The 27279-nt window shown below is 40.5% G+C and overlaps 2 protein-coding genes across 3 annotated transcripts; both read left to right on the top strand.

The window, feature by feature from the left end:
* Nucleotides 1-3500: 3500 nt before the first annotated feature.
* Nucleotides 3501-7381, top strand: gfi1b (growth factor independent 1B transcription repressor). Its single transcript, XM_072372310.1, has 7 exons — nt 3501-3890; nt 4235-4335; nt 4501-4665; nt 4763-4992; nt 5814-5951; nt 6235-6400; nt 6857-7381. The coding sequence occupies exons 2-7, from the start codon at nt 4242-4244 to the stop codon at nt 7033-7035; spliced, it is 972 nt and encodes a 323-aa protein (XP_072228411.1). The 5' UTR covers nt 3501-3890; nt 4235-4241; the 3' UTR covers nt 7036-7381.
* A 9249-nt stretch (nt 7382-16630) lies between these two features.
* On the top strand, nt 16631-25283 carry gtf3c5 (general transcription factor IIIC, polypeptide 5). 2 transcript variants are annotated; one of them, XM_072372259.1, is made up of 11 exons: nt 16631-16951; nt 18104-18302; nt 20529-20736; nt 20847-21027; nt 21212-21316; nt 23208-23322; nt 23425-23505; nt 24013-24101; nt 24417-24499; nt 24590-24732; nt 25047-25283. In XM_072372259.1, exons 1-11 carry the CDS (start codon nt 16727-16729, stop codon nt 25220-25222), a joined length of 1605 nt encoding a protein of 534 aa, XP_072228360.1. In that variant the 5' UTR covers nt 16631-16726; the 3' UTR covers nt 25223-25283. The 2 variants fall into 2 exon arrangements, with proteins under 2 accessions (XP_072228360.1, XP_072228361.1); XM_072372260.1 differs by having other exon boundaries at nt 21212-21321; nt 23213-23322.
* Nucleotides 25284-27279: the final 1996 nt, after the last annotated feature.

Genomic DNA, 27279 nt, shown 5'->3' with positions numbered 1-27279 from the left:
GATGATCACTCAAATTGAAAGTGAGTTCCTTTTTCTCTCCCCGCATACTTTGCAAGAAGCAAGAGAACCAATCTTGCTAGGCTCAAAGCGATCCATCTATTGACAAAATACATCTAGAAATAAACTCAGACCAATCAGTGACCTGTACTGGCATCTATTGTGACAATGTGCTGCTCATTTCACTCTCAGGGCAATATTGAAGTTGCTGTAAAAAAGTGGTCTGAAGTCACTAAATCTGGTAAAATTACACTACACACTCACATTCACGTCCCTGCCAGCATTCATTCATTCACCAATTTTATCAGACATGGCAACATGAAAGTTTGTTATTTTTTCTAGAGTGGCCAGCGGAGCTGCTGAGGCATTTAGTAGCTTATTGTATGCTAGCATGTGATTGTATGGAAACTGAGCAAGAAACTGAGTGTATAGGCCTCTGATAAATGAACAAACATTCAGCTATGCTGAAGGTGTCCAGGTTAATCTCAGGTAGTCAGCTGTGACTTCCATTATCTACAATTTTCAACAAACCGACAGGTAAGAAATTGACATGTCTGTGTGCAAGCAATGTGGCCAATGACACAGTTCACTGTGCCATCCACAAATGCAGGATAAACTTCCATCACGCAAAGAAGAAGCCATATGTGAACATGAATCAGAAACACTCTGGACCAAAGCTAATCTAAAATGGACTGAGGCAAAGGGGGAAATTGTTCTGTGGTCAGATGAAGCAAATTTTTAATTTTTGGAAATATTTCTGCATTTTTCAGCATGACAATGCTGCACCACATGCTGCATCTATTAGAACAGCATGACTTTGTAGTACAGGAATCTGGATGCAGGACACACCTGCCTGCAGTCCAGACCTTTAACCAACCTAAAGCATTTGGCACATCACAGCCCCCAAATAAGATAAACAAGACGCAAAACTGCTGAAAAGATGAAATTCTGTTATGTGGAGTTTCAGTGTCTTGCCCGAGGACACTTCGACTTGTGGTCTGTCAAAGCTGGAAATTAAACCATCAACTTTCCTACTGACATACGACTGCTCTTCCACCTGAGCTACAGCTGCACCAAAGCTCTGTTTTAATATTTGGTGTTTAGGGTAAATGTTGATGATTTGAATCTCCCCGCTTGGTCTGAAGCCAAACTACCAAGATCTGCTACAAAAGTGGTTTTGAGAAATGTGGCTGCATTTGTCCATCTGCAGGCAGACATTTGCAACAAAAATAGGGTCCCAAACCAGGCAAGATACACTCAAAAGATATTACAGGTGTGTAGTGGAAATGGAAATGTAAGCCTAATGTGAGCATGAGTGTGGTCTGAACTCATCAACATTGTTGTTGGTATAATCCCATTTTGAGATGGATGTAGTCTTACTGTTTTAGCAAAATTATGTCAAGGAACTATGCAATGTGTAAAATGAATGTTGTGTTGTGTGTGTACTGAAAGTAAATCTGATGTTCACACACTGTCCGGGCTCTGTAAGTTGGACAAACATCTAATGGCTACGTGGGGTACTCATCCTGGTGCATAGACATAAACGATTAATGCATGGCACACAATTTCTGGAAATGGGGCAAAAAAGGTTTTTTGATGTTTCCCTTTGAAAAACACAAAGTAAGCCACAGAACGTGGTGGAATCACATTATCCAAACTCACCTTCATGCTTTGTTTACAGATCTGGTTGTGAGATACTCAATACTCTGATCTGTAGTTTATGTCTGTCCAACATTTGCGAAGTGTTTTATAACCACAAAGAACTAAAAACCTTTCTTTTTTAACCATAGTGCCAGCATTTAAATAGATGCAAATGACCATCAGCTCCTGATCAGCTCCTGTGAGAGCTTGTCAGCAGTCACACAGTCTTCTCAGATGTTTTGGCCAGCGAGCCCTGTTGTTTATGCTGTTGTCTTCGTAATGTGCAGCCATGAATTTGAGGGTTTCCTGAAGGTGCACTCAAATGGTAAATGGTAAATGGACTTGTACTTGTACTAGTCTAGCTGACCACTCAAAGCGCTTCACTACATGCCATTCATACAGCACGTCTTAAGATACACATAACTACGTGCTTTCTAAGCATTCGCACACATTCATACACTGATACACTGGGGGAGCAACGTGGGGTACAGTGTCTTGCCCAAGGACGCTTCGACATGTATCCTGGGGAAGCCACCGACCTTCCGATTGGTGGGCGACTGCTCTTCCTCCTGAGCTACAGCCGCTCACTCAAGGGAGGGACGTTTTTGTTTGGTGTGCCACTCCCAAAAACTCTGACACACGAGCGCAAACACAAAAAGAAAGACAGACGGGAAATACAGGAAAGGGAGATATGAAACTGATTTTTTTTGTTTGTAGCTGATAAACACACATGTAAGAGCAGAAATATTATCAACTGTGAAACAAACAAGTACAAGAGGGAGAGAGAGAGAAAAAAAGGAACCAGAAAACGTAGATACGACCAGTTTTACTGGCCATACTCCAGCATCAGCAACGCATAGCAAACCTGGATGGGTGGTATGGACAGACACTGGAGCTTTGCAGCTTCTTCGGGGTTCAATTTGAGCTTTTCAGATTATCAGTGCCGAGGACGTGGGGCTTGGTGGTCTGTACTCATAGAGCCATCTCTGGGCAGTGACAGTGATAGAATCTGTGGTTTGAAGCCTGCTCAAGTGCAGACCGCTGCTATAAAAGCTGCTCATGGCTCACTTACATCTACAGCTCAAGCTGAACAACAACACTTTAAAGTCTTTAAAGGTCGAGATTATGGAGGAAAACAAGTGACAATCTGTGAACACATGCTATATAACATTCACATTTAATCAGGGTTTACATAGAAATATCTGGTTTATTATGAATAGTCACTGAAAGCCGTATTTAACTAACTAGCAACACGTTACTTGCGAATCATTTATGAACGTGAAGATAAAAGTGTCCCTCACTCTCAGTTTGATACAAAACAATGAAGATTTGCGCATTCTCCACAAGATGGCGCGCTTGCACTTCATCCCTCAATCAAACCTTCTCAAACGAGCGTTCCGGACTCATCATCTCACCATGATGATGATGATTATTATTATCACTCATGTTATCATTATAGTTATTACTGTGGCCGTCGAGAAACAAACCCTTGATCCAATTAAACCGCTGAACTGCCCCATATGAAGACCACCGTGAACTCCGTGGCCCCAAGGAGTTTGATCAGTGAACATTGCGTGGATGAAAGCAGTCACGGTTGATGTCCCGGACTGGTTTGGCGTGTGTATCTTTGGAGGTGCAACAGTTTCAAGCCGCACGATCTTTTTCTGGCCGCACACAGCTCAGCCATCCAGCATTCCTTCAGGTGGATCTCGCAAATCAGATGCCGAGAGATGGAGACCCTTCGTTTAAAATTCTTCACCATTTTTATTCGTTTACGGAATCAACTTAAACTTAGCAATAAATAAATAAAAAACAACAAAAAAACACAGCTTATTTCTTAAGATTGATGCCCGCTGACAGAAGACTCACTCACTTTTCGTGTTTTAACACGGCGTGTCCACAGCCCATAAAATAGCCTACCTGGTGTTTTGTATAACTGTTCCACGGGCCGCGTGTTTTTCTAAGCAAATTTCCACCTGCAGCTCGGCTCTTTCATTGGCTGAAACCACAGTCAGATTCCCCTGCAAAATTATCTGATTGAAAATCAGGGAGGGGAGAAAAGGACAGAGCGACAAGTGCGATGCTTTCAGGCTGCTTTGCTTTTCTAACTTTTAGGAAAGGATTTTTTATAATTATTTCTGAACCGACTGCCTCCCAGAGAAGAAGGAAATAAGTTTTTGGTTTTTTTCTCGTTTGGTTTTTGTTCTAACAAGGCGTTTTTGATTTCTGGACGCGGAGCGGATCAGTTAACGGTGAGTGAGCTGCGGCCCGCAGTTAAAAGTTTTAACAACTTCATGTCAACGCGGAGACTGTTGATAGAAAACGAAATAATTACCCGTTTTCTTTTTTTTCTTTTTTATCTTCAGGGATGTTTAACCATGACATTTAAATTAAATGCATATTATATTTTTTTTATCTTAGATTAAGATGCTTAAATGGTTAAATGACCGAACTTTTGCGTATGATTGAACACGTAAAGTCGGAGTTTGTTCCAGTGTTTTAATGATATTCTGTAAATACTGGGAAATTTGTTGCAAGCCTGGTTCTGTTTTTGACTTCTTGGTCTTTTTTTCTTCTTCTTTTTATTCTCGCGTAGGGTTAACATGCCTCGGTCATTTTTGGTAAAAAACAAAAGGTGCGCGTCCTATAATGTTCACCGATCTTATGAAGAAGAGCCGACGGCCTCCATCTGTGGAGGTAAGGTTTTAATTTCTCTGAATATGTGACGGCTTTTTGAAGCTGCTCGATTGTTTTCTGGGGTACAAAAATGCTTCTCCGGTGTATATTTTAGTGAAACGGTGTAGAGGCCCTGCTGAGTTTTGCTTTTTTGAATCACACTTTTTTCTTTTTGTGAATTTGGAGACGTCCCAGCAGAGGTTCGGACAGACAGGCCTCAGTCAGAGGAGCCATGCTCCCTTGTTGAACCCTGCTCGTTGAAACAGGAAGCAGAGCTTCATTGTCCCTTACCTGTTCACCCAGAGACAACCACATCTCCTGTAGCACCCACACAGCCATACTACATAACTGGTGAGCTGTTCAAACAAGCCAGCTTTACATGAAAAACGTTGTAACCTCTTGTATAACACACCTTTTTCTGTGTGTGTGTGTGTGTGTACCCATCCAGAACCTCACATGGCTGAGTTTCCACCTTACTATAAGCCATCATATGCCTGGGAGCCGGTGTCTTCCTCCTATGGGCTTCGTCAGTTGAGTTTCAACCCCACAGTGCTGCAGCACGCCAGCAGTCTGTATGGCTCCCACATCGGCCGCAGCCCACAGCCGCAGCAGCCTTTGGACTGCAGCACACGCTACTCCCCCACCTCCAGCACCTACCACTGTATCACCTGTGATAAGGTAGGCCCCAAGTCTGTTTTCAAAGTGTGTGATGCAGCCTCCTTTTAAAAACCTAGCGCACTGTGCAGAAGGATTCAGCCACCCCTCATTTTCTCTGGGGGTGCAGCACTATATTACACGTGCAAACATAAATGAAAATGCAGTATAAAATGCAAAAAAAGGGTTTGTACAATACTAATGAGATTGAGAGTCAATATTTGGTATGGCCACTTTTATTCTTCAACACGGCCTGAACCCCCTTAGAGAAGCTTTCTTGTCATTGCTTTAAGTAGTCTTCAGGAATAGTTCTCCAGGCTTCTTGAAGGACTTTGTATGTTGGCTGCCTTTTGTTTTGTTCTCTCTTAAGATGATCCATAAGGCCTGTTGCCACTGCTGTAGCTCGTTTAGGCCTGACACTTCTTCTTTTGTCCTCCACTTGTCCAGTCTCCTCGCAATTTTTAAGGACAAATAATGTGTCTCTGAAGTTGGTAACAAAGAGTGTAAAGGTACAATTCAAAATGGATTCTGTTGTCTGTGACGGTATGCGTAGACACAACACTGTCATTCCTTGACCTTGAGTTAGGTGCCCTAATTATGCTTGAATAATGCATAGGTCAGTGTCAAGTGGCTCAAAAAAAAAGATTCCCCTGAAAATCATTTGGTAAATTCGTAAAGAAAAATAAGCAACCAATGTGCAAAGAAAAACTTTGATTGCTCAAGACCACTTGAACAGATTACAAGCAAAAATACCAAGTACAGTATTTGCACTTCAGTGCAAAAACGTTTTCCATACTTGTTTAGTTTTGTTAGCCGCTTCCATTGACGGGCTGACTGTGTTTCAGGTGTTCTCAACGCCTCACGGACTGGAGGTTCACGTCAGGAGGTCGCACAGCGGAATGAGACCTTTCGGCTGCAGCATCTGCAGAAAAACCTTTGGTCACGCGGTCAGTTTGGAGCAGCACATGAATGTCCACTCTCAGGTATGTCAGCCACTTAGATGTAAAGCACGTATTATCTCTACATGAAGGACTTCCAGTAATTTCAAACCTCTTTGATTGTTGAGTTATCTGAACATCCAACCTCTTCTCCACAAACACCTGAAAATAGGACAATGAAAAAGAGAGCAATGATCACATAAGATTCTATTAAAAACAGACCAACTCAAAGGCTCCCAAACAGTAACTACATTGCCTGGAATGACCTTATTATCAAACCTTTTGTTTATTTATTTCTTTTTTTTTTTTGGCTTTTGTCCTCACTCAGGAAAAAAGTTTTGCTTGCAAGATGTGTGGGAAAACCTTCAAGCGCTCTTCGACTCTCTCCACGCACCTGCTCATCCACTCCGACACGCGACCTTACCCCTGCCAGTTCTGCGGGAAGAGGTTCCACCAGAAGTCTGACATGAAGAAGCACACGTACATTCACACCGGTAATCAAATGAACGTTTCACTTACAAAACTGAAGCTGCTCATGGCTCCTTCTGCTGTTATCGCCTACTTTCCAGGCGCAGCATGCAGGAATTGTTTCCAGGAGTAATATAACTGCTGATAAATCAGAAACAGAAGCTTAGGCAAATATCCCGTAAATTTCCATATCTGGTTTTCCTGCCTCGTGCAGCGCTCTGTAAAAGGAAGTCTATGAAGTTGGCATTTGTTGCCAACATATGGTGGACAAATCTGAACAATGGTCCAATTCTTCGGTGTAGGATGCTAACACAAAGTTTATCTTTGCAGCAGAGACACGTGGCGCTTTGTTTTAAAGGTGGCAAACTTGATTTAGCCATTACAAAAAACAGAAACTCCTCCAAACAAATCACATGAAATCGGAACAAGATTTGGTTGCATGGGATGTTTTTCTTTTTTTTTTTAATCTATTTATTTTGCAGGTGAAAAGCCCCACAAATGCCAAGTGTGTGGCAAAGCGTTCAGCCAAAGCTCCAACCTGATCACCCACAGCAGGAAGCACACAGGCTTCAAGCCGTTTGGGTGCGACATTTGCTCAAAGGGCTTCCAGCGAAAGGTGGATCTCCGCAGGCACCACGAGAGCCAGCATGGCATGAAGTGAAGCAGAAAAAAAGAGCGCGGTGGTTTGTACATATTAGACTATCTATTAAAACAACAAGCTGACTTTAATGTAATCTAAACACCTGTTGCATTTTTTAGGCTCTTTACGGATATGGGACAGTTGTCATTCAGGGAGTTTAGGGAGTTAAAAATATTGTAAAAAAACAAGTAGCTGATTACAATGTAATATATTGGAATACATTTTTTAAAAGATGCATGGATGAAGGGTTGCTGTACTGATGTTTTTTTGATTCATCGAAGAGAATGAAAACCTCACAAGTAGTTATGTATATTTAAGATGTGCTTTAGTGATGTAAGTTGATGAGGATCAATTAATAAATGCTGGAACATCATACATCATAGAGTTCACAGTCACTCAGAAGTAAATGTGTGTGTTTCTTTTTTTTTTTTAATTTTGAGTCACTGTCCTTTGAGAGCAGGATGTAGAGATAGCCCAAGAATACAGCCTCAGGTGGAAATCTGCCGCGTGAGCAGATCTGCTGTGTTAAAAAAACATTATTCCATTCAAACAACACACCTAGAACACCATGCAAATCGAGTCAAGAGAGCAGACTAGAAAGCAGAAGGAAGCTCAGCGGGGAGGTACAGTGTGTCATTCTGAGCAGTACTCTGCAACTGTTACTGCAGAGGCAAAAGCAGCTCCATAATCTCAGAAAAAGAAAATCAGAATCGCACACAAATGGGCATCTTGAACATGTTGAGTTTTGGCTACACACCCTTGAACACATCGAGCTGCCTGGCCTTTGCAGTGCACTGAGTTTAATGGGATACAGGGATTAATATTAGTTCGTGTGTCGAAGGGATTGATTACTTAGTTAACAGTCACCACACCCTTCCAGCCTGTTGGATTTAGTTAAAACAAACAAACAGCGACTCACCACCTTCCTCAAACACCAAACCTGTTAGTACATCAAGCTGCTCAGGGCAAATCACATCATCACTTGTGCCTTTAAAATCTGACAAGTAGAACCAAGCATAGTCAGAATTGATGAAAGCAGCAGCAGATCTTCAGACCTGTGGCGAGGCCTTAATCCATCCTCATCTCTTTAAACGTTTTTTGTTTCTTGTAATCTTTCAAAGTGGTCTTGAGCAATAGTTCTCCAGGCTCTCTGAACGTTTCTCAAAGTTTTTCTTTGGACATTGGCTGTTTTTTTCACTTACTCTGAGTCCAGTCCTTGTACCTGACCATTTTAGAAGATTGTTTTTTTTGTTTACACTTAAGACTGACCTCTGAATCATTCAAGCATAAAAAAGGCACACAACTGGGAGGAACCAGTGTTTCGTCCACGCATAACAGACAACTGTCACCTTTATACGCTTTGTGACTAGCAGCCCAAGCGAGAAGACGCATTATTTGTTCACATTTTCATTAGTTGCATTTCGGAAAATCGTCAAGAAAGTGATTCCTAAACCGAATGGATTTGAAGTGGGATTTAAAGGGAAATTAAACCATTATATTTGAATTACGCAGACTTTATAGGCCCATGAAAGTCATGCAAACCAGGACTAGAAAACTGTGAATAACTTAATTATCTTGAAGGACAAAATCCTCTGATCATCACTATCTGCAACAATAGTCATAGATAACACAATTAGGTAACAGCCCTGGGATGAGAGAAATAAAGACTAACTACCAATATGTCTCCTTTTATCCAAACAAAGTTAACAAAGTTAGACTGGTAAAGACAGCCTTCTTAAACAAGCTGTTCACCAGAATATTTAATGGAATTGTTGAACCGTTTTAGTGTCCAGCAGCAATTGTAGCTGTTGCAGTTTACTTACTATATGAATCCAAGCCAAATATAATGTGCACATACACCGATTAGCCATAACATTATGACCACCTGCCTAACACAGAGTGTGCTCTCCTCATCCTGCCAAAAGAGCTCTGACCAGTCAAAGAATATCTGAAGGTGTCCTGGAGTGTCTTGTACCAGGACCTTAGCAAAGGATCCTTTGGTCCCTGTGGGTTGTGGGGAGGGTCTACGTGTATTAGGCTTGCTTCCCACAGATCCCATCAGACTGGTATCTGGAGAGTTTAGAGGCCAGGGGAACACTTCAGGCTCTTGAACATGCTTTTTAGCCTTTCCTAAGCTGTTTTTGCAAGGCTCAGTGCTGGAAAGCTGCTCATTAGGGGAGGGGTGTTGCCATACTGTCTGGCTGTACGGGTTGATTGGTGTGCATATATGTTTACGTAGGAGTCAAAGTGAAAGCCACAGGAGTCCCAGGATGCAGGTTTTCAAAGAAGAACATTGCCCTGGATCAAAATAACAAGCGCAACTTACTTTACCTGTCAGTCATTTTGCTGTTATGGCTGATCGGTTGTATGCGCATTATCTACAATTTAAAAGATGACATAAATTCAAGAACCAGAGGAAATCAAAGTCTACGAAGGCAAGAGGGGAGACATGAGGGCTTACTGTCAGACAAACAAATCTGAGGTCTCTATGCAAAATTTGTTGGCAAACAGGCAATTGTGTCAGGTGTGATCCTCCACAACAGTTAGACTTGCTGCTGCAGCACCCTGGTGTCAGGACACAGAGCAAATCAAAATCCTGCACAGGCATCAACTGAACAAGAGGCACAGGATCATCCTGGGTGGGACTAAACAAACAGGACATGAGTCCTGAAAGAGGAGGGACGTCCCCGCCAGGGGTTGCCTGGGGAAAAACGGGAGAAACTGAAGGAAGTGCAGAGGTGTGAATGCACCTGAAGCAATCCTTCACAGCTGTGCAGGATTAAAATGGGTGGAAATAGCCTCTTGAAGTGGATTGCATGTGGTTTTGTTAAATATTTGAGAGATGCTTATGTGGTTATATGTTGCTTTAGGCATGTGATATCCTAAATTTATTTGACTTTATAAGAAAACAGTCTAAAATACTGTAACAAAATCAAGTTTTTCGGAAACTGCATGTGAAGGTACGACAAATTCCTGCACATGTGAATGAAGGCAACAACAGGGAAAAGTATGTGGAGTGTATTTACAAGAGTTTGCAGTGTTACACGTGTCTGCAACTGACAAGAAGTTTCTATTTAACCAGTGGCTTTAGATCAAACAGTAACCTGAAAAATACCAAACAGTGTCTTAGCACTGACAACCAAAAAGGATAGACCAAATCTGCTCCATCCAGCAAACAACTAAACAAACAAAAAATGAAAATCAAGACGAGAACAACTGTCCTGTTGTGTCAGAGGTAGCACACCTCAAGCAAAATGCATCTGTGTATCTAACACGTCTATCTATCGCCATCTAACAGAAACAGACACTAGGGAAAGAGATAGAGCATAGAGCTGGATTTGTTTTGCAAATTCATGCAAATGAGCCGTGGCCGGTACTTTGGAACCACTGCAGGATGTAAGGATCTGTGAACATGCCTGAGGCATGAATGCTGCATTCATGTTAGTCAGAATGGGAGATTCCCAACAAGTGCAGTTCTCGCTCCCAGTGAGATCAAAGGTGTGTCATGGGAATCTGAAACACTGTTTACTGTTGTAAGATACCAATCGCCAAGCACACCTTTTTGTCACAAGTTCTATATCTAACTGGCTCTGTTAAGTGCAAAACACATGCTTTATGCTTTATGCTTTAAAAACCCCAAAAACTTTACTTTTTTTTCAAACTCAATCAAAAATTATTGGTCATTTATGTTTCTTAACCAGTTAAACTGTCCTCTCATTTAACAAATGGTTTTGATAAAACCAGGGCCAAGTGCTATCACGTTCAACCGTGTTTAGATCAGGTTTACAGCGTACAGGGTAACAAAACAAAAAAAAAAAAAGAAGAAAATCATTACAACTGTACATAAAACTGAGAAACTGAGGAAATTAAAATGACGGGAAATTAAATCACATTAAAGCCCATTACTAACATAAGTGTTAAAACACATTTAAATATACATATATGTATATATGCATTCAAAAACCCTTTACCAATTAACAGATAGGTCCAGAAATATTATATGACAAGCAAAAGAAACCTATAAAATTCTTCTGTCTTTGTGCTGAGTGACATGCCAACCATCCATCACTGTCAGACAGAATAATCCAGCCAGAAAAAGTAACTGTCTGCAGATTTCCTCTGTATGACTGGTCACAGGAAGACGCAGCACGATCACAGCCTCTGCTGACACACAGCATGGGGGTGTGATACAATTTGATTGCCAGCAGCTCAGTGTGCTGCTTTCCTAAAGATAAGTGCGGCAGTGACGGCTGAGTGATGTGTGCAAATGGCCACGCCCGCAAAATATCATACAAGAGTGAAAAAAACCCAACAAAAACAAACAGCACCAACTTCTCCCGTGGCCCTAGTTTCACACGAAAGAGGCAACGTGTTCCATTAAATTACATGACACTCCAGTATATACATAAGTTTTTCTAATGTGATGTTTTCCTTTTAGATTTGTGGTAATATTCACATTGTCAGGCTAAAGTGACTTAAATCTGATTTTATCAATTGATGTGATTTTTATCTATATTTTTCTGGGCTGTGTGGACATCCAATAATCAATCACAATTTTTAAATCTGATTCTTGTCACTTCAACGTGTGGTCCTGGATCAGGTATATCAGATACGTGGCTATGCATCACCAATGGCAAGTGTTCAAATTGAGAAGACCATATAGGCTATTTGTCCACTCTTAAATACAAAACATAACATAAAACTCTGCTCCTTCAAGATGCAAAAGGGAAGTACCGGTATGACTCATAGTTCCACATCGAAGCAAACTTCCTTCTCAAGTGTTTCCTATAATGAGCCTGAAAATCTTTGTATGGAGGCAGGAGAGGCAGTTGGAGGGTGTAGCTCCTTGCAACATCCCAGTCATCCTTGCTTTTTTGAATTTAGAATGTGAGTTGAAGACCATATATTCCTGTGCATATATTCCTCTGTTAAAACAAAAAACATGAATGACATAAAGGTATTTTTGTCTGCACTACAGATTTTTTTCACCCTGTTTTGCATATAGCATGCTACATTTGTGGAAAATCCATACATAGCATAACATTAGTATGGTAATAAGGGATTTCAATACTAGCTTTTTTTTACAAGGAAAAAGGAAAATAAACCTCAAATTATTTCAAAATGCTTGTAAACTTGTTTGTCTTACTGAAATCATATCAATTAGCCAACACACCCTAGAAATGTGCTGAAAAGCTGCTCTTTGCACGCTCCACAGTTCCCACCCCGGGCTTTGACCCAGAAGTAACAGAAAGAGTCGCTGTAAATAGTTATACATATTAAAGCATGCTATGCTTAATACTGTAAAGCTGTCCAATTTATCGCTTGACATGGGACCATTGCCATCTAGTAAACTGTCAGTTATTTAGGTCTCTGATGGAATAGGTCTACAGGAAAAAGCCCAATAGAAATAAAAAAGCTGAAAGAGGTCATACGGCATTCTATGAAGTGGGAGTGAAGCACTTTGATAAATAAACCTGCGCTTTTATACTCGAATGAGGACAATAGTCCAGTCAAATGGCTTAGTCAAGTGAACTATGCCTTGAAACGTACTGATTGTAAGTATGTTAGCATGCTAACATTTGCAGCTGGCTGAGAAAAGCGCATCATGCACTTTTACATGGCACTTAAAAAAAATGATATCGTGTTAGTCCAACTAACACCAGACTTTTAAAATGCATATACACAACTTCTCAAACTTAACAAAAACATCCAGCTAATTCAGTTTGGGACTGACTCACTCCTGCACCTACATACTTAACTGGACTTAGATAGATCATGGCGTTCTGTACTTGCTCCAAAGCTCGAGAATTTTGCATCTTTTTCTAAAATCATTAAGACAAAGTGAATACTTTTACAGCTGAATTTTTAATAAAACAGCTCTCATTCACATACTTTTCTCTTTCTTTGGTCAAATGGCTGAAAAAAGTCAGAAATTGTGGTAGAAAGTCTGCCCAATAAAACTATTTGTCACTCACTGTCACTCTGCTCTAATTAAGTCCTGATTTTATATCTGCAGCATCAACTGAGAATCACAATCACAAAAAGTTAAAATCAGCCGAATATGTCTTTTTTTCAGAACTTTTGTCAATACTTTTATACCGCCCTTGTGCAATTATACTTGGACAAGAACAGTGGTCCAGTTAAATAGGACAGTTGAGCTGTAACCATAGCTTGACTCAAATGTGAATGTAGCCAAGCTGACTTTTTCCAGGTTCACACTTTCTGTGCTTTAAGTTACTGGGTAGTTTCTCCTTTTAATGCTGCTGAAAATTATTAGGGTTGGTTTACCTGCTCATTGCATATGAATATAGTGACAGGCCTCTGTGCAACGTCATTACCGAGGTGTGCGTATTAAGGGGGCAAAAAGCAGTGCTCATCCTGGTGTTTTGGCAGAGACACGCACATAAACAGGGATGACAAGGTAGTTTACTGTACCAGTCATCAAAACAAACGGATGGGCTCAATACGCCAGTGGGATTACATCCCTTTGCTAAGAGCAGAGCAATGACCTGAAAAAGGCCTGAAAAAGGATGGACAATGGGGGTCCAACAAATCCCAAATGCAGCAGAGTCTAAGTGTTTTAAAATGCAAAATTCTGATCCAGCTTCATAAGCCTTTAGCTCTTTAAAAAAACAGATAATATAACCGAAACACTAGAGTTCCCAGAAACACATGCATCTGGCCATTACTCACTTGTTGATGCCTAACTGTTTGTTGCTGAGAATAGTGTCAGGAGCTGGTCATTTTTCAGTATATTTGATAATGACTATATAAATCGGCAATAACATTGTAATCAGTGCCAGCCACTGTGCTAGACTAAGTTAGCCGTCATTTGTGTCTAATTTTTGTAGTACGTGTCATTTCTGTTAAATGTGGTCAGTTGTAAAGTAGCCTTGTCGTGAAACAGAGTTTTATACTTGAGGTTTTTCATTATTGAATAAGAAAGAATTTATAACTACATTAATTAAAGATATTTTTTACAATCTCATGACTGAGACTGACAGCTGTGTATCTGACCTCCTCGTGCATGCGCTCTCAGTTAAGTTTGTATAGAAGACATTCGAGCACAGAGAATACAAAGCAAACACCACACGTCGGTTTGTTCAGATGCCATATTGTATTTCCCCTTGCTCTGAGGCGATCTTTTGTGTGCACAGACCCAGGAGTCTTCAGGATCCTTCAGGATCATGTTTTTACACTCAGATTGTAGGATCAATCTCTAAAATCTACACTTTATAACCAAAATGCTAAACTGTTCTCTTCAGACTGAAAAACACGATCTGATTAGTTTCTATATTCAATCACACGTGACTTGTTAGAATCCATCTGACTGTATTTGGACGGGCAATTCAATTTTTTATTTAATTTGATAATTTCATTCAAATTTTCGACACAATTCTGGCCTATTGATTAGCAGAACTTGCAGTTACATTGCATTTACACAATTCAATTTCTTCTGAAATTCTTCTCTCCTTCTTTCCTTTCTGAAGACTTTTAGCCAAACAAAACAAAAACCAACCAGGTAACAATGGCAGTAGGCAAAGATAACCAGTGAGCTATCCTTACAAGATGGTGCCTCTGTCCCAGCATGTAACATGACGTGATGTACCTTTATATTCTCTATTCAACCTGTCACAGAGGCACTTTTAGGGGTTTCAAGGCAAAACTGTGCTCTAGGTATTTTAAGCACTTTTAGATCTCCAAGTCATTAAAATGTCGTCGTTTGTGTAGTTTTAGGTGTAAGAAATATCAAAGCCAGTAGCTGAACACGCTAGGCTGCATGAATGCAGTGAGGGAGGCCTCAAAAAAACGAGTTTCGGGTCAAACGGGTCAATCAAACGGGTTTGTAGTTGTGCCTCAAAGTCCACGTCACACATACAAATATGACCATACATACAGATTTCCTTTCCAACTGATAAACAGACAGCTGCCAAGAGGGGTTGTCAGAAAAGGGGATATGACGAGTTAAAAGTAAAAAAAATGACTGGAAGAGGAGGGGGCCTTGAAATCTTTGGGCAGCAGGTTCTTCCAGAGTGAGCCGGGCGGTGGCCTGATAACCTTATCAGGGTCTCCCCACACTGTAACGGCTGGAACAGGCCAGCAGCGAGACAGGGAGGAGTGGACAGGCCCTCAGCTGAGATAGCAGCAAAAGCTGAAGGAATGCCCAATGGAAGTGGGCCCCCAGAGCAAAAGAGAAAGGACAGAAAGATCAACAAAATCTTCACCACAGCACAAAACAGATTGTCAGTCATGGTTTAGTGTCTTTGTTTTGTCACCTTCTGTATATCCCGCCCACAAAATTACATTAATTGGGACTTTGCTGCAAGTTCCAGTCCCTTTACTCATCTCACATTTGAACTTATTTGTCACAGATGGAAAAGCTTAGGTGCTACTAACAGCAACTAATAATGGCTATGTATTACAAATATTAAGACATCAATAATGCTATTTCTTACAGGCTCTGCTGCTCTAATAAGATGCAATGTCATAAGTCAAAGAGATGCATTGAATCAAATGAGAAGACCTGTTTAACATGCCCCAGAACTGTCTTTGTAATATAACTACTCAGTGTAACAAACAGATTCATCACTTATCCAACATCCAGCACTTCCGACAGTCAGCAGCAAAACCGTATATCATTAAATGACCTGCAGTCAATTTTCTATCTGCCACAACTGCTTTGAAGCAGTACTCCTTTTCTGCAGCTGTTTGTGCCTTTACATAGTAACATAAAGCACTTTTGAACAAAAGTTCCACACACTTTGCAAATGGTTTACTTCTTTGGAAAAATAGAGCGATGAAAAGATGGTTAAATGATGAGCTGCTGAATCACACCCCCCTACTGTGTGTCAGCAGAGGCTGTGATGAGTCATACAGAGAAAACCTCCTGAGAGTGATGTTAAGGCTTGTACCCCCATGAAGGCCTGGGAAAAGAAGACAAACTTGAACGAAAGCAAACAGTGTCACATCAGACAGTTATACAACAGCATATCAAATAGCTCTGTAAACACAGACAATTGCACAGTTGGCTTTCTTTCCTGAGGGTATGACAATCTGTTGACTGTTCCAGGGTGGGATTTCTAGGATTATAGGAAAATACTTTTACCAGCGGCTGAATCGCAAGATGTTCAATATGAATTAGGCATAAGCTCATCGTCATATCATTCAAGAAGACTTGTGTCGTGTAACTTTGATGTTGTTTGGTTATACACTGCCATCATGTGGCCAAAAGCTGCACCGCAAAAGTAAATATTTTATTAGTTACTTTACTACGGCGACAGCCTCATGTGAAAAATTAAATGCGAATAAAAAGATAACATATATGGGTTTAGCTTCGTAAAATTAGGGACATCAGATAAAGATGTGTATTTTTTCTTTTTAGTTGTCGCATAAATGCTATCAAAATAAGAACAAATCAAGAAATCAAGAAACATGTATGAAAAGATATAAGATTTGTTATAAAGTTTTATCCAAGCTATATTTCTGGCTTCATAAAAAACGATAAATCCATGTTACGTTTGGTACCGAAAGACATTTTTCAAATTCAAGAAATACTACCGGAACCTTATGTGCACACGGACGTTTACGGCCGGAGTCATTTTGCGTTTGGACGCATTCCCACCGCTGACACTCCGCGGGATTTCCGACTGTGTTGACAGTGAACTTGTACGTCTCCTAAACTTTAAATGTGGGATTTGATACCGCCTTTTTAATGATGGAGCTTGAAGGAATGGGTGTGACAGAACCCAGCGAGGTGAATCTGGATTTTACTTTGAAAGAGCTGAGTCTCTCCTCTCAGAGTGAAGATGCTGCGCGGGGAAGCTCGTCCACGGTGAAGCTGCGGGACAAGAAACTGGTGTGTGTGGAGTATCCGGCGGTTATCAGCAGCGTGGACAAGATGCTGGAGACTCTGGGTGGCGAACAAACGGTGACCAAAGTAAGCTGCTGGAGCTTTTATGGTCTCAATGGCGTGTCAGTTACGTGATGACGCAACAGATAACGTGAAGATTTTTTGAAAATGTTTTATTATTGTTGTTATTTTAGCTTAGCTTGCAGTAGGTACCACTGATATTAGATAAGGTTGTTTATGAATACAAACTGAGACAAACTTTGTAATTTGCTAACTCCGTTTTTTCAGAATAAAAGACGGAACTTTGCATTTTATAAGAAAACGTACACCGCCGTTTTCCACGAATATTCTTGAAACATCTGATAATATATATTTTTTTGCAACAAATAGAGCATACTCTGCAGAATCCCCATTGGCATAAACTGGCAAGCTGAGTCGGAGTGAACATATTCAGCTGCTACAACCTCAGATTAGAATAAGTTGGGATATCATGGAAAATGCAAATGGTGAAATGAAAAAAGAAGATGTCATGTTTTGTTTACTCAACTTTTTTACTGTTTGATGGTTTACTAATAAGGTTAAAAGTGTGAATCTAAACAAGCGATGTTAACGGAATTGGACGGATGATTGATGGTACAAAAGCAGTATCCAAACGTATAGCAAAGATGGACTGAGACTCTCCAGTTTGTCAGCAAATGCGTGGGAAAGGTTTTGATTATCTTATTCAAGAAAATAACTGAATGAGTTTGCTTTTTGCTCCCTCTATAATGCAAAGAATCTGGAGCAAGGACAAGAACTCAAGCCTAAATGGGACACTGATCTTCGATCCTGCAGAGCCATCATTCATTAGTCGCTGATATAAACCAACTGGCAGTGGTTTGCAGTGGGAAACATTTGTCAAGCACTGGCATATAGAGTTGACTGTGCAAAAGAGAAGCTTCATGTTAAACTTAAACCTATAGACCAAATAACAGACTCGTATTTATATTGAATTTACATTGATTTATTATGATTTTCATTTTTTATAGTCATATATGTCACAATATTTTTTGTATAACTTCACTATTATAACTAACACTATTAAAAAGCACACACCAATTGGTTTGATAGAATTACCAGCAAGCTCATTTAATGACAGTTTGAATAGTTTTCTTAGAGTCTTGGTGTCATCATTTTCTCACTGTTGTGACTAAACTGTACTCGTCTCATATTTGGCTGCATTTTCTATTAATCCCACAGACATTTGCTGACCACAACAGACGCCTCGAGCTGCGGTTCCGACCTCAGGACCCTTTCTGTCACTCTGCGTGTGGGAACCGCCTCCCGTCAAGCAACCTCCTCCTCAGAGTGCGACGACGGGTGCGAAAAAAAGACCCCAAGGATGCTGAGATCCACATGGAAATAGTTGGAGTCATAGGAACAACATACAAATTCCTAGGTTTGAAAAGTCTTTTTCTGTCCCTACTTAGAAACATGTATATGCAGATTTTCTTCAATTGTGTTTTTTTCATTCTGTCCTCTTGAGTTAAATCTGGACTGCACTAACGTAATTTTAATCTTATGTTAATTAAATACAGTTGTGGTTTTTAAACTTCGTAAAATGTGAAGAAAAACCGAAGCTGTCATTTCCAAATCTTTTAAGCCAATATTTCATTCAGAATAGAATATAGAAAATATATCAAGACATTGTTTGCTCCGAGTGTATCCATGTGGTGAAAGGTCTGGACTGCAGGCAGGTCAGTCCAGCACCTGGACTCTCTATTACAAAGACATGCTGTTGTGATTAGGGCTGCCACAAACAATTATTTTAATAGTCGACTAATCACTGATTATTTTTATTGAATGTAAAACTTATCGCACCAGGATGCAGCTGCTCTTATATAACCATCATTAGCTTTCAGCTTGGACTGTTTAAGGTAGATGCTAACTAAAAAAAAGACAATTAATATCATAGATCATTAACCCTTTGATGAAATATGTAGCTTGTTGCAACAAACAATTATTTAACTGTGTAGCAAACACACAAAAAGAAATACTTAAGGTTTTTGTGTTTTTCTTTCCTTCATTTGTCTCTGTCATCAAACATAGCTTCATTTAAATTGAATGAGGTAGGCATCTGAAACTAAGGAATTATTCACAAAAATGTTTGCTCTCACTGACTCAAATATAACACCAACATGTTCAGTATGGACTCAGTCAGGACATTTGCTTGCTGAGGTGTGCATGTAGCTAGCTTTGTAACAAAGCCGTCCATTGAAGATGAACGTACTTTTTAGCACTGAGTAGCAAGTTAACTCTCTGTTTACGCTAATTTTAGCAGCTAACCTTCCAGTTAGCTTACCAAGATGACGGTCCCTCTTCACAATCGGCCACAACAACATGCTTCCTTTTCAGGTGCTCGTGTATCGTCGTTGTGCTGCTGTGGAAGGCAAGTTCTGCCTTGCAGATATTGCATTGCACACATTTGTCTTTAGTTTTCTTAAAATGCTCCCACACTTTTGAGCTCCGTTGCGGGGCAGCCATGATACCAGAGCCCGTCTGGTTTAACTTCCTGTGACATCACGGCTGACCCCGGTTACCACTACTGCGCATGTGTGCCAAGGACAGAAAGGCAGACGCAGCAGTGGAAGGTGCCGCAGCAGTTTTGAGAGAAAAACGAACTTTAAGAAAAAAAAACACGACACATTCACTATTAAATTAGTCGTCATGCAGCTATCCTATACACACATGGGTTAGCATTGCCCTGCTGAAATATGCAAGGCCGTCCCTGGAAAAAACACAAGCTGGATGGGAGCATATTGTATGTTCCTCTAAACTCTGAAGATGCCTTCCAGCATTGATGGGGCCTTTCCAGATGTGAAAATAACCGGTTTCATAGGTACTAATGCAACCCCATACCATCGGAGATGCAGACTTTTGAGTGCTGATAACGAGCCATTTGGTCCTTCTCCTCTTTAGTCTTGAGGTCTATGATTTCCAAAAAGAATTTCAAATTTTGATTAGTCTGACCACTGAGGATGCAACGGTACTCGGTAAAATATTGAACCGTTCGGTCCGCCCTGCATGGGACAATACACCCTTATGAACCGCGGGTTTTCGGTTTATCCAGTTTACGGTTTAAATAGTTATTATTCCGCTTGCCTTTATTATTGTGATATTGGAAGTTACAGCATTGTGTGTGGTAGGTTGGCTCTTGGCGTCTCCTCCTTAATGCTGGCGTGGTTACGTCATCAGCTGCACCTGATAGACGTCAGTATTGGGACGGATGCCTCCGAGGTAAGTCGGGTCCTTTTTAGCAGCCTGTATGTGGGAGTATTTTTAAAGTCATAAAAGTTCCTTCATTAAGTACTTGCATTCCCCTGCAGTATGTGTGCGACCCGACTGTGAGCTAACCGTGCCTGACCAGCATTCTCACGTTTTGTGCAGGTAAATGTGTATTTTGTTCATTGAAACTGAACCGAAACCGTGGCCCAAAAAAGGAGGACCGTGGGTTACCTGTACCGTTGCACCCCTACTGACCACAGAACAGAGCTTAGCAAATTGTTTCTTTCTGTTCTTATTTTCATTTTAAAGAAACTCTTTTTTGAATTGGACTCGTGAATAGACTGATATGGAAAAGAAATGGTTTCTCTGACGATGTGTTTTCTGAAAATGTCCTTTGCAGGGCTGGTAGACTTTCAGTACCTCGCTGTGCAGTCAGAGGGTGGAAAAGTCACGTCACTGTACGACAAAATCATCCTCCGCAAAACTGAGAATCAGGAGTTCTTTGAGCAGCCCGTGCCTTACTTCCTCCCCCCAGCCATATTCTCACGCCTCGACAGTCCTGTTGATTATTTCTACCGGCCTGACATCCAGCCAAAGACAGCAACTCTGTAGGTCAACCTTACAGCTTTTGCTATTACTACCCTAAACAATAATATTGAAAAGAAAAGGTCTCTTTATTCAATATTAAATTTATATTTCTCCTTGTTTCTGTTTGTAGCCAGATGCCCATCAGCAAGAACTTCATTGGTTTGAATCGTGCTCGTCGTCCCCACAACGCCATATTTGTCAGTTTTAATGACCCCACGGTGCCCACTGATTGCCTCGAGGCAGCCAAGGTTAACTGGAGTCGATACTGTCAGAAGGAGAATGACAGGCAAGCTGAAGAGCAGTTGAAAAAGGTATTTGTGCAGCTGCAGTCTGCCTGTTTTAAGCACAACACACCCTCTGATTGCCAGGATCGTAATGATCAGTTATCTTTACTACTGGAAAAACGGAAAATGATGTTACACAATCTTTATACAGTATTACATAAGATATGTTTTACTCTAAGTATCTTATCTCACTCAACCTTTTTGTGCCTAGATGTTTGAGACCCGGCCCATCTGGTCACGAAACGCTGTCAAGGCCAACGTCAACATCCACCCTGAAAAACTGAAGCTGCTGCTGGCTGTATATGCCTATTACATGGTGAGCTGGGAGGTCACAGGTTAGGGTTAAAGATGAATGTTAATGATTAGTTTGTGACGTGCTGCTTTGCACAAATGAGCAGAAATGACCAAACTGAACTGAAATCAGTTTATTTGTCACTGTATGTGATGCCTGTAACGTTGCATAATTAACTGCACCAGCAACAACACTCCAAGAGCCCCGTTTCCTTTCATTCTTGGTGCTGTTTTTCTTCTCTGATTTTCCCCTCCAAAATAATTTGTGCTTCCACTCGAAGTGAAAAAGAATCATACACACAAAATGACTTCATATACATACACAAACTGGTACTTTTATAGATGAAGAATGTGAGAATGTAATCCTCATGGAAATGCTAAAATAAAAAGGCAATGAAATTTAACATGAAACAGACAATTTCATTAAGATGATTACCTATATTTTTCTTTTTATCAGATTTTTTCAAATATACTCTGTCTAATTGTTGTTGTGGCAGCTGTGCATCATAGTTTTGCATCATGGTGAAGTGGATGAGATTGTTTTGATTTTTTGGCACAAAATTGGCTCATTCGTCGCTTTAGGCTTTGAAAGGCTGTTTGAGTAAACTACCAACATACCATGCTCCTGATTATATTCAACCAAGGCTGTATGCTCGGCCCGTATGTGTTAAAGCAGGGGTTGATGATCCTCCTCCCAGAGTCTTGACATGCTTTTACGCCTCTTGTTTGTAATAATTCGGCCTTTCCTTTTTTTACCTCAGCCATCGTAATTTTCTCTGAACTTAAAGAGATGACGCAACCACCAAAAAAACCACACAAAACAGATTTAATTTTCTCTACTTCACAAAGCGTCTCCCATCTTACGTTTGGTAAAATTAAGCTTCTTCTTTGCTGTTGCTTTCATTGATGTCTATTTAGTTGCTTCACAAACGATATTTTGTTTTTTTTATATGCAAGCGAATAAATAGGGGAGGTCGTCCAGCCGTTCATGGGTAAAGATGGCAGTAGAAATCAGGTTCATGCACATGCATGTAGTTTCACAGTCTGAGATTTATAAAAGTGAGTACACACACCCACAGCTTTATAAATTGCTGAAAAGAAGGGAAATGCACACTTATGTCTTAATTTGTACACACGTATTTTACTTATAAGGCACTTGTAAGGTTTCCCTGGCATTAAGGGGAAAGTAATTGACAAAAACGCTCGGTATCAGCCATTAGCCATATCATCATTATTATTATTTTTAACACTGGTATCAGGGCTGACCCAGTGCATCCCCACTTAAGAGTACACACTTAACCCATTGCACTTAAACTCTAGGGGCCACCACCAATGTGCAAAGTTTATCTCATAATTTCAGTGCTTCGTTTGAAATTCGGCTGTTAGTCAAGGTCATAACTCATTCAGTCATTCAGTTCAAATTGGTAATGACTCATTTGAGTGGTCGTTGATTATTACAGCAGATCTTAAGCTTTGACATTTTGCCACTTATGCATGGGAAGTGATTTCCACAGAGCCGATGTTTTTCTTTGGTCTCAGCACATCCTCTGACTGGTGAAAAAGCTGGCCTCACTGCTGCCTATGGTCCATTCAGAGGTCTATCACTCATTCTGGATTTTTAAAAATCTCAGTGTCTCCAAGCCTTCAGTCATATGTTCCCAAAATGGTGTTTTCTATAAAAAAAACAGCTGCCAGGTCTTTAATGGTGCTCAGATGTTTCAAACAGTGAGATCACAATGACATTAATGATCTAACTTTAAACAGCACGGCCTGAGCAGCAGTTGCTGTTCTTTCTCGATGTGTCGTTGCCTCAGTTTGTTCAGTCACCCTCTCTGGAGATGCAAAGATCCTCTGTTGTTCACTTAAATAATTAAGTTTACCAAACAGAACTTGAGCATCAGATATACCTTTTGTAGGTAACGGGTCCTTGGAGAAGCCTGTGGGTGAGGCTGGGCTACGACCCACGAAAGAGCCCAGATTCCAAGAAATACCAGATGCTGGATTTCAGGATCCGCTGCAGCACCAAACACGGTAAAAACTTTTTCTGAAAAATGTGTCTACATCAAGCATCATCACTTTCATACAAGACTCATTTTTTTAGTTTTATCTGTTCCCCCCCCCACTTTCTTTTAGGCTATTCACTATCCAATCTACCAGTGAAAGCCAAGAGGAGCGCCCTTAATTACAGTCTGCCAATCACGCTCAACAAAGCAGGTACTGTTTAGATAAAACTGTGTATTCATATGAGCTTATGCAGGTATTTTCCACAAGGAAAATGTCATGTCATGTCATGACAGTTGTATGGTTGCATGCACAGTTGAGTCAAGCCTGTTTGCCTGGGTCATTACACTGGACCAATGTCTTTACTAGATTCTTTACAATTTCGATCAGGCTAACATGTTTACATGCATGTTAAAAATCTGGTTTTGTTCAGACTGACTCTTTTCCTAATTTCATGTGAAAATGCTTTGTGAGCCCACTTTCAGAACAGCAGGACCCTGAAACTAATGCAACTAAAGCTGGTACAGGTTAAAGAGCTGCTCAGTAAACTGGCACTGTGTTGAACAAAGAGCTAGTTTCCAGGCTCTGCGTAGGAGCCTTGAAAAATCATTTTGTTACACCAGATCAGGTGAGACAGACTGGGAACCATTAACTGAAGGCCCAGTCCAGCTGCTCTGCCAAGGTACACGAACAACATGGTGGTTGTTTTCTTTCTTTCAGGTCCCCAGCCTGCTAGTGTGATGGATATTCCAACTCAAGAAGGGCCGAGCACCAGTCGAGATTCACTTGCAGTCACATACCAGCTGAAGGTTTGTGAAGAGAAAGCCGTGTTGAGTGACATGCTCATTGGTTTCAAGTGCATCCTTCTTCTTTTCACCAAGAGTAGTCTTATAGAAGAGTGGATCAAATTAGTATAAATGGTGGCATGAGTGACCATTTTGTGATTTTATCTTGTCTATTTATTTAGTTTGAACTTTACCTCCCCATAAGCATCAAGTTTTTAATCCTGAAAGATAAAAGGGTTATCTCATCCGCTCTGATCCAGTCACAGATTTGAAGTTTATGGTGTTGGTCATCAGTTTGACTATGAAAAGCAGCTCCTGACAGCTATTTCCCCTCCTCAGGAATCATCCTACATCTTCAGAGACGGCATGCTGCCTCCTCACAGACAAATGTTCTACCAGCTTTGTGATTTGGATGTAGACAGGTACAGTAAAATGATGCCTGTAATGTCTCCAGTTGCCATAAATCTCCTAAAAGTTGTATTATCTAAAAGTTTTTTCACTGCGTGCCTCAGCATCAAAGAGGTGATCGAGCAGAACAGCGGCAAAGAGCAGACATGCGATGAGCGCGACGGCTGGTGTGTTCTCGGCACCACAGACAAGCTGAGGGACATCATCTCTGCCATGATTAAGAAGGTCATACGGGCACAAAAACCAGGTATGGAAAACAACTTTTAAAATGTTAAATGCGCTCATTCAGGCTCACTTATCATATCGTGTAATCATACGTGAGCTGGTCTATTACACAACCTCTTTGTGTAACAGTGGACTTTAAGGGACTTGAATATGTGTCCAGGATTGGTGTTACATGTACCCATAATTCCTTTCTGTTCAGTAGCTTTAAGCCAAGTAACTCTACCTCAGCTTTTTCATCACACTTCAGCTGAGTATGTAGACAGAAAACCTGGAGAATTGGAGGAGACACCCTTTCTTTTATGTAAACAAGTTGCTTTTTTTCTCTCTCTCCTTTAGCAATGCCCGAAGTTCCCGAAAAAAGACGACGCAAGAGCTTGAGTTCAAAATCCCCTGTAAGAAATGATGTAGACTCTGATGATGATGATGATGAGGATGATGAGGAGGAAGATGAATTTCAGCCATCTGAGGGAAGTGAAAATGAGATGGAAACAGAAATTCTGGACTATATGTAACAGAAAAGTTAATCTGCTTATATTTAGCATTTTTCATTTCTGTAAAATGTTGTAGATTTAGTTTATTGAAAATAAAGAAACTGAGTTGTGTAAGAACTGTCCCAATCTGTGCAGCCTACATCCTACACAGTGAACCATTTTTTGTTGTTGTGAGGATTTGTATGGACTCTTTGGGTCAATACGACTGAAATCAGTCAGGGACAAAAGCTGAAGTTTATCTCAGATCAAAGGACAGGCTGAAAGTGCCGCATTAACAGGAAAACTGTAATGGCCATGAGAAAATAGGCAAAACAAAAGGATAAATGTTTAAAATGCGACCAACCACCACTAATCTAGCAGCTTGGCTCTAACATCTTTTCCTGCTAGTTTGTGGTAAGACTTTGTTCGGATTGAAATTTAAAAAAACAGTACAATGGAAGGATAACCTTTAAAGGTCTACATTAATTCAGTGATATTGCCACTTCTCACAGGTCACAAAACAGGTATTTACAGTTGAATTTTAAAGTTTTTAAGTCAAGGATTAATTAAAGTTGCAAGCAGCATTAAGGCCGTTGCACCTTGGTGGACTTGACATATTCGATCCAGCTGCAGTCACAGGACTGCCACAATAGGGGGCGCTGTGGATGCAATTTGCCTCAAACAAGCGTGAGACCACAAGAATTTGAAGATTTACACATTTCCAGGGGGCATCCTCAACGTTTCATGACTTCTTGAGTATGTTAAGGCCCCCAAAAAGCCATTAATTGAGGAGAAGTGGAATAAAAATAATATGGCTAGCCTCATTAACGCGTTATTTTTGCGTTAACTAATGAATTCATTATCGCCGACAATCATTTGTCTCCCTTTAACACAGTTATTGTTATTTATTATTTCTATTGTAAACGTCTGTTGCTCACCAGCTTTTATTTTGAAAAAGTCAATGGTGAGCGAGCCTAGTATGTTGCTTACTGCTGCGGCCCTCACAGGAAACAGTCAGAAAATAAAAGAATGGCGGATGAAGCGGGTTAAACAAACATGGCGAAGGTTACGGAACTTTTACACGGCCATTTTCATTTCAAAGTTCTTCCAGAGGCGCAGTCAACAGAGCCAAAGTTACTTGAAAGCACTGCAACGTTAAATTGTCTTATCTCCAGAGTACTTCGACCATATGACTGTACAGTTCCAATAAAAGTGCATGATATGCTACTTTTGAATTCATTATTGGATTTTGCGTATAACAATGCGATTAATCGCGATTAATCACAGGAAATCGCACAATTAACGCGATTAATCACAGGAAATTGCACGATTAACGCGATTAAAGAATTTAATATTTGCCTAGCCCTAAAAAATAATAAACACAGCAGATATAGTCAGCCTTCGCACCGCCTTCGATGCTCAAGCCTAACTATTCAGAACGACTTGAGCTGTGAGACTTTGAGCCTTGCTGGACAGCTGTGTAAACTAAGCAGAAACTGACTTCCACATATTTGACAACAGAACCTCGACAAACTAAAAAAAAACACCTCTGAGAGGAGATTTAGGTGTTATTTGTTTTTCTTTATCTCAGAATTTCTTAGAATGCTTTTTATAATAATTAAATTTCCCCTGATAATGTTAAAGTCAGATATAAGCTAAAGAGATAAGTGGTGGGGTGTCCTTTCTGAAAGTCTGTCCTGGTAAAAATACAGCTCTTATCCTTTGCTCTTGATGTCAATGCTTGAGATTTTGACTGCTGTTGCTTTGTTTCTGGAGACAGTTTCTGCCATCCTGACTTAATATTTGGAAGTTGTGTAGACGTTTTCTATGCAGAAAGGTTAACATTAATAAACCTTTGGCAGTTGGACACCATGGAGGCAGATTCAAATGTACCTCACATGGAAAAGATTAATCACCTCAAATTCACTGCATCAGCCAGTTTACTCGAACATTTCACATGCCACAGTGTTTTGGCTGAATTCGGCTCACAGCTGATAAGACCTACTGTTCGTACTTCTTTAAAGCTGAAACAGTTGAAATACTACTGAATTAATTTGTCATCTTATACCCCTCTTCCTGTATGTTCACAATCTGAACAG

Source organism: Leuresthes tenuis, unplaced genomic scaffold, assembly GCF_036924035.1.
Source record: "Leuresthes tenuis unplaced genomic scaffold, fLeuTen1.0.hap1 SCAF_19, whole genome shotgun sequence".
In the NCBI taxonomy this organism is placed as follows: Eukaryota; Metazoa; Chordata; class Actinopteri; order Atheriniformes; family Atherinopsidae; genus Leuresthes; species Leuresthes tenuis.
The sequence above is the reverse complement of the archived record's forward strand: the minus strand, read 5'-3'. Positions and strand labels throughout refer to the sequence as shown.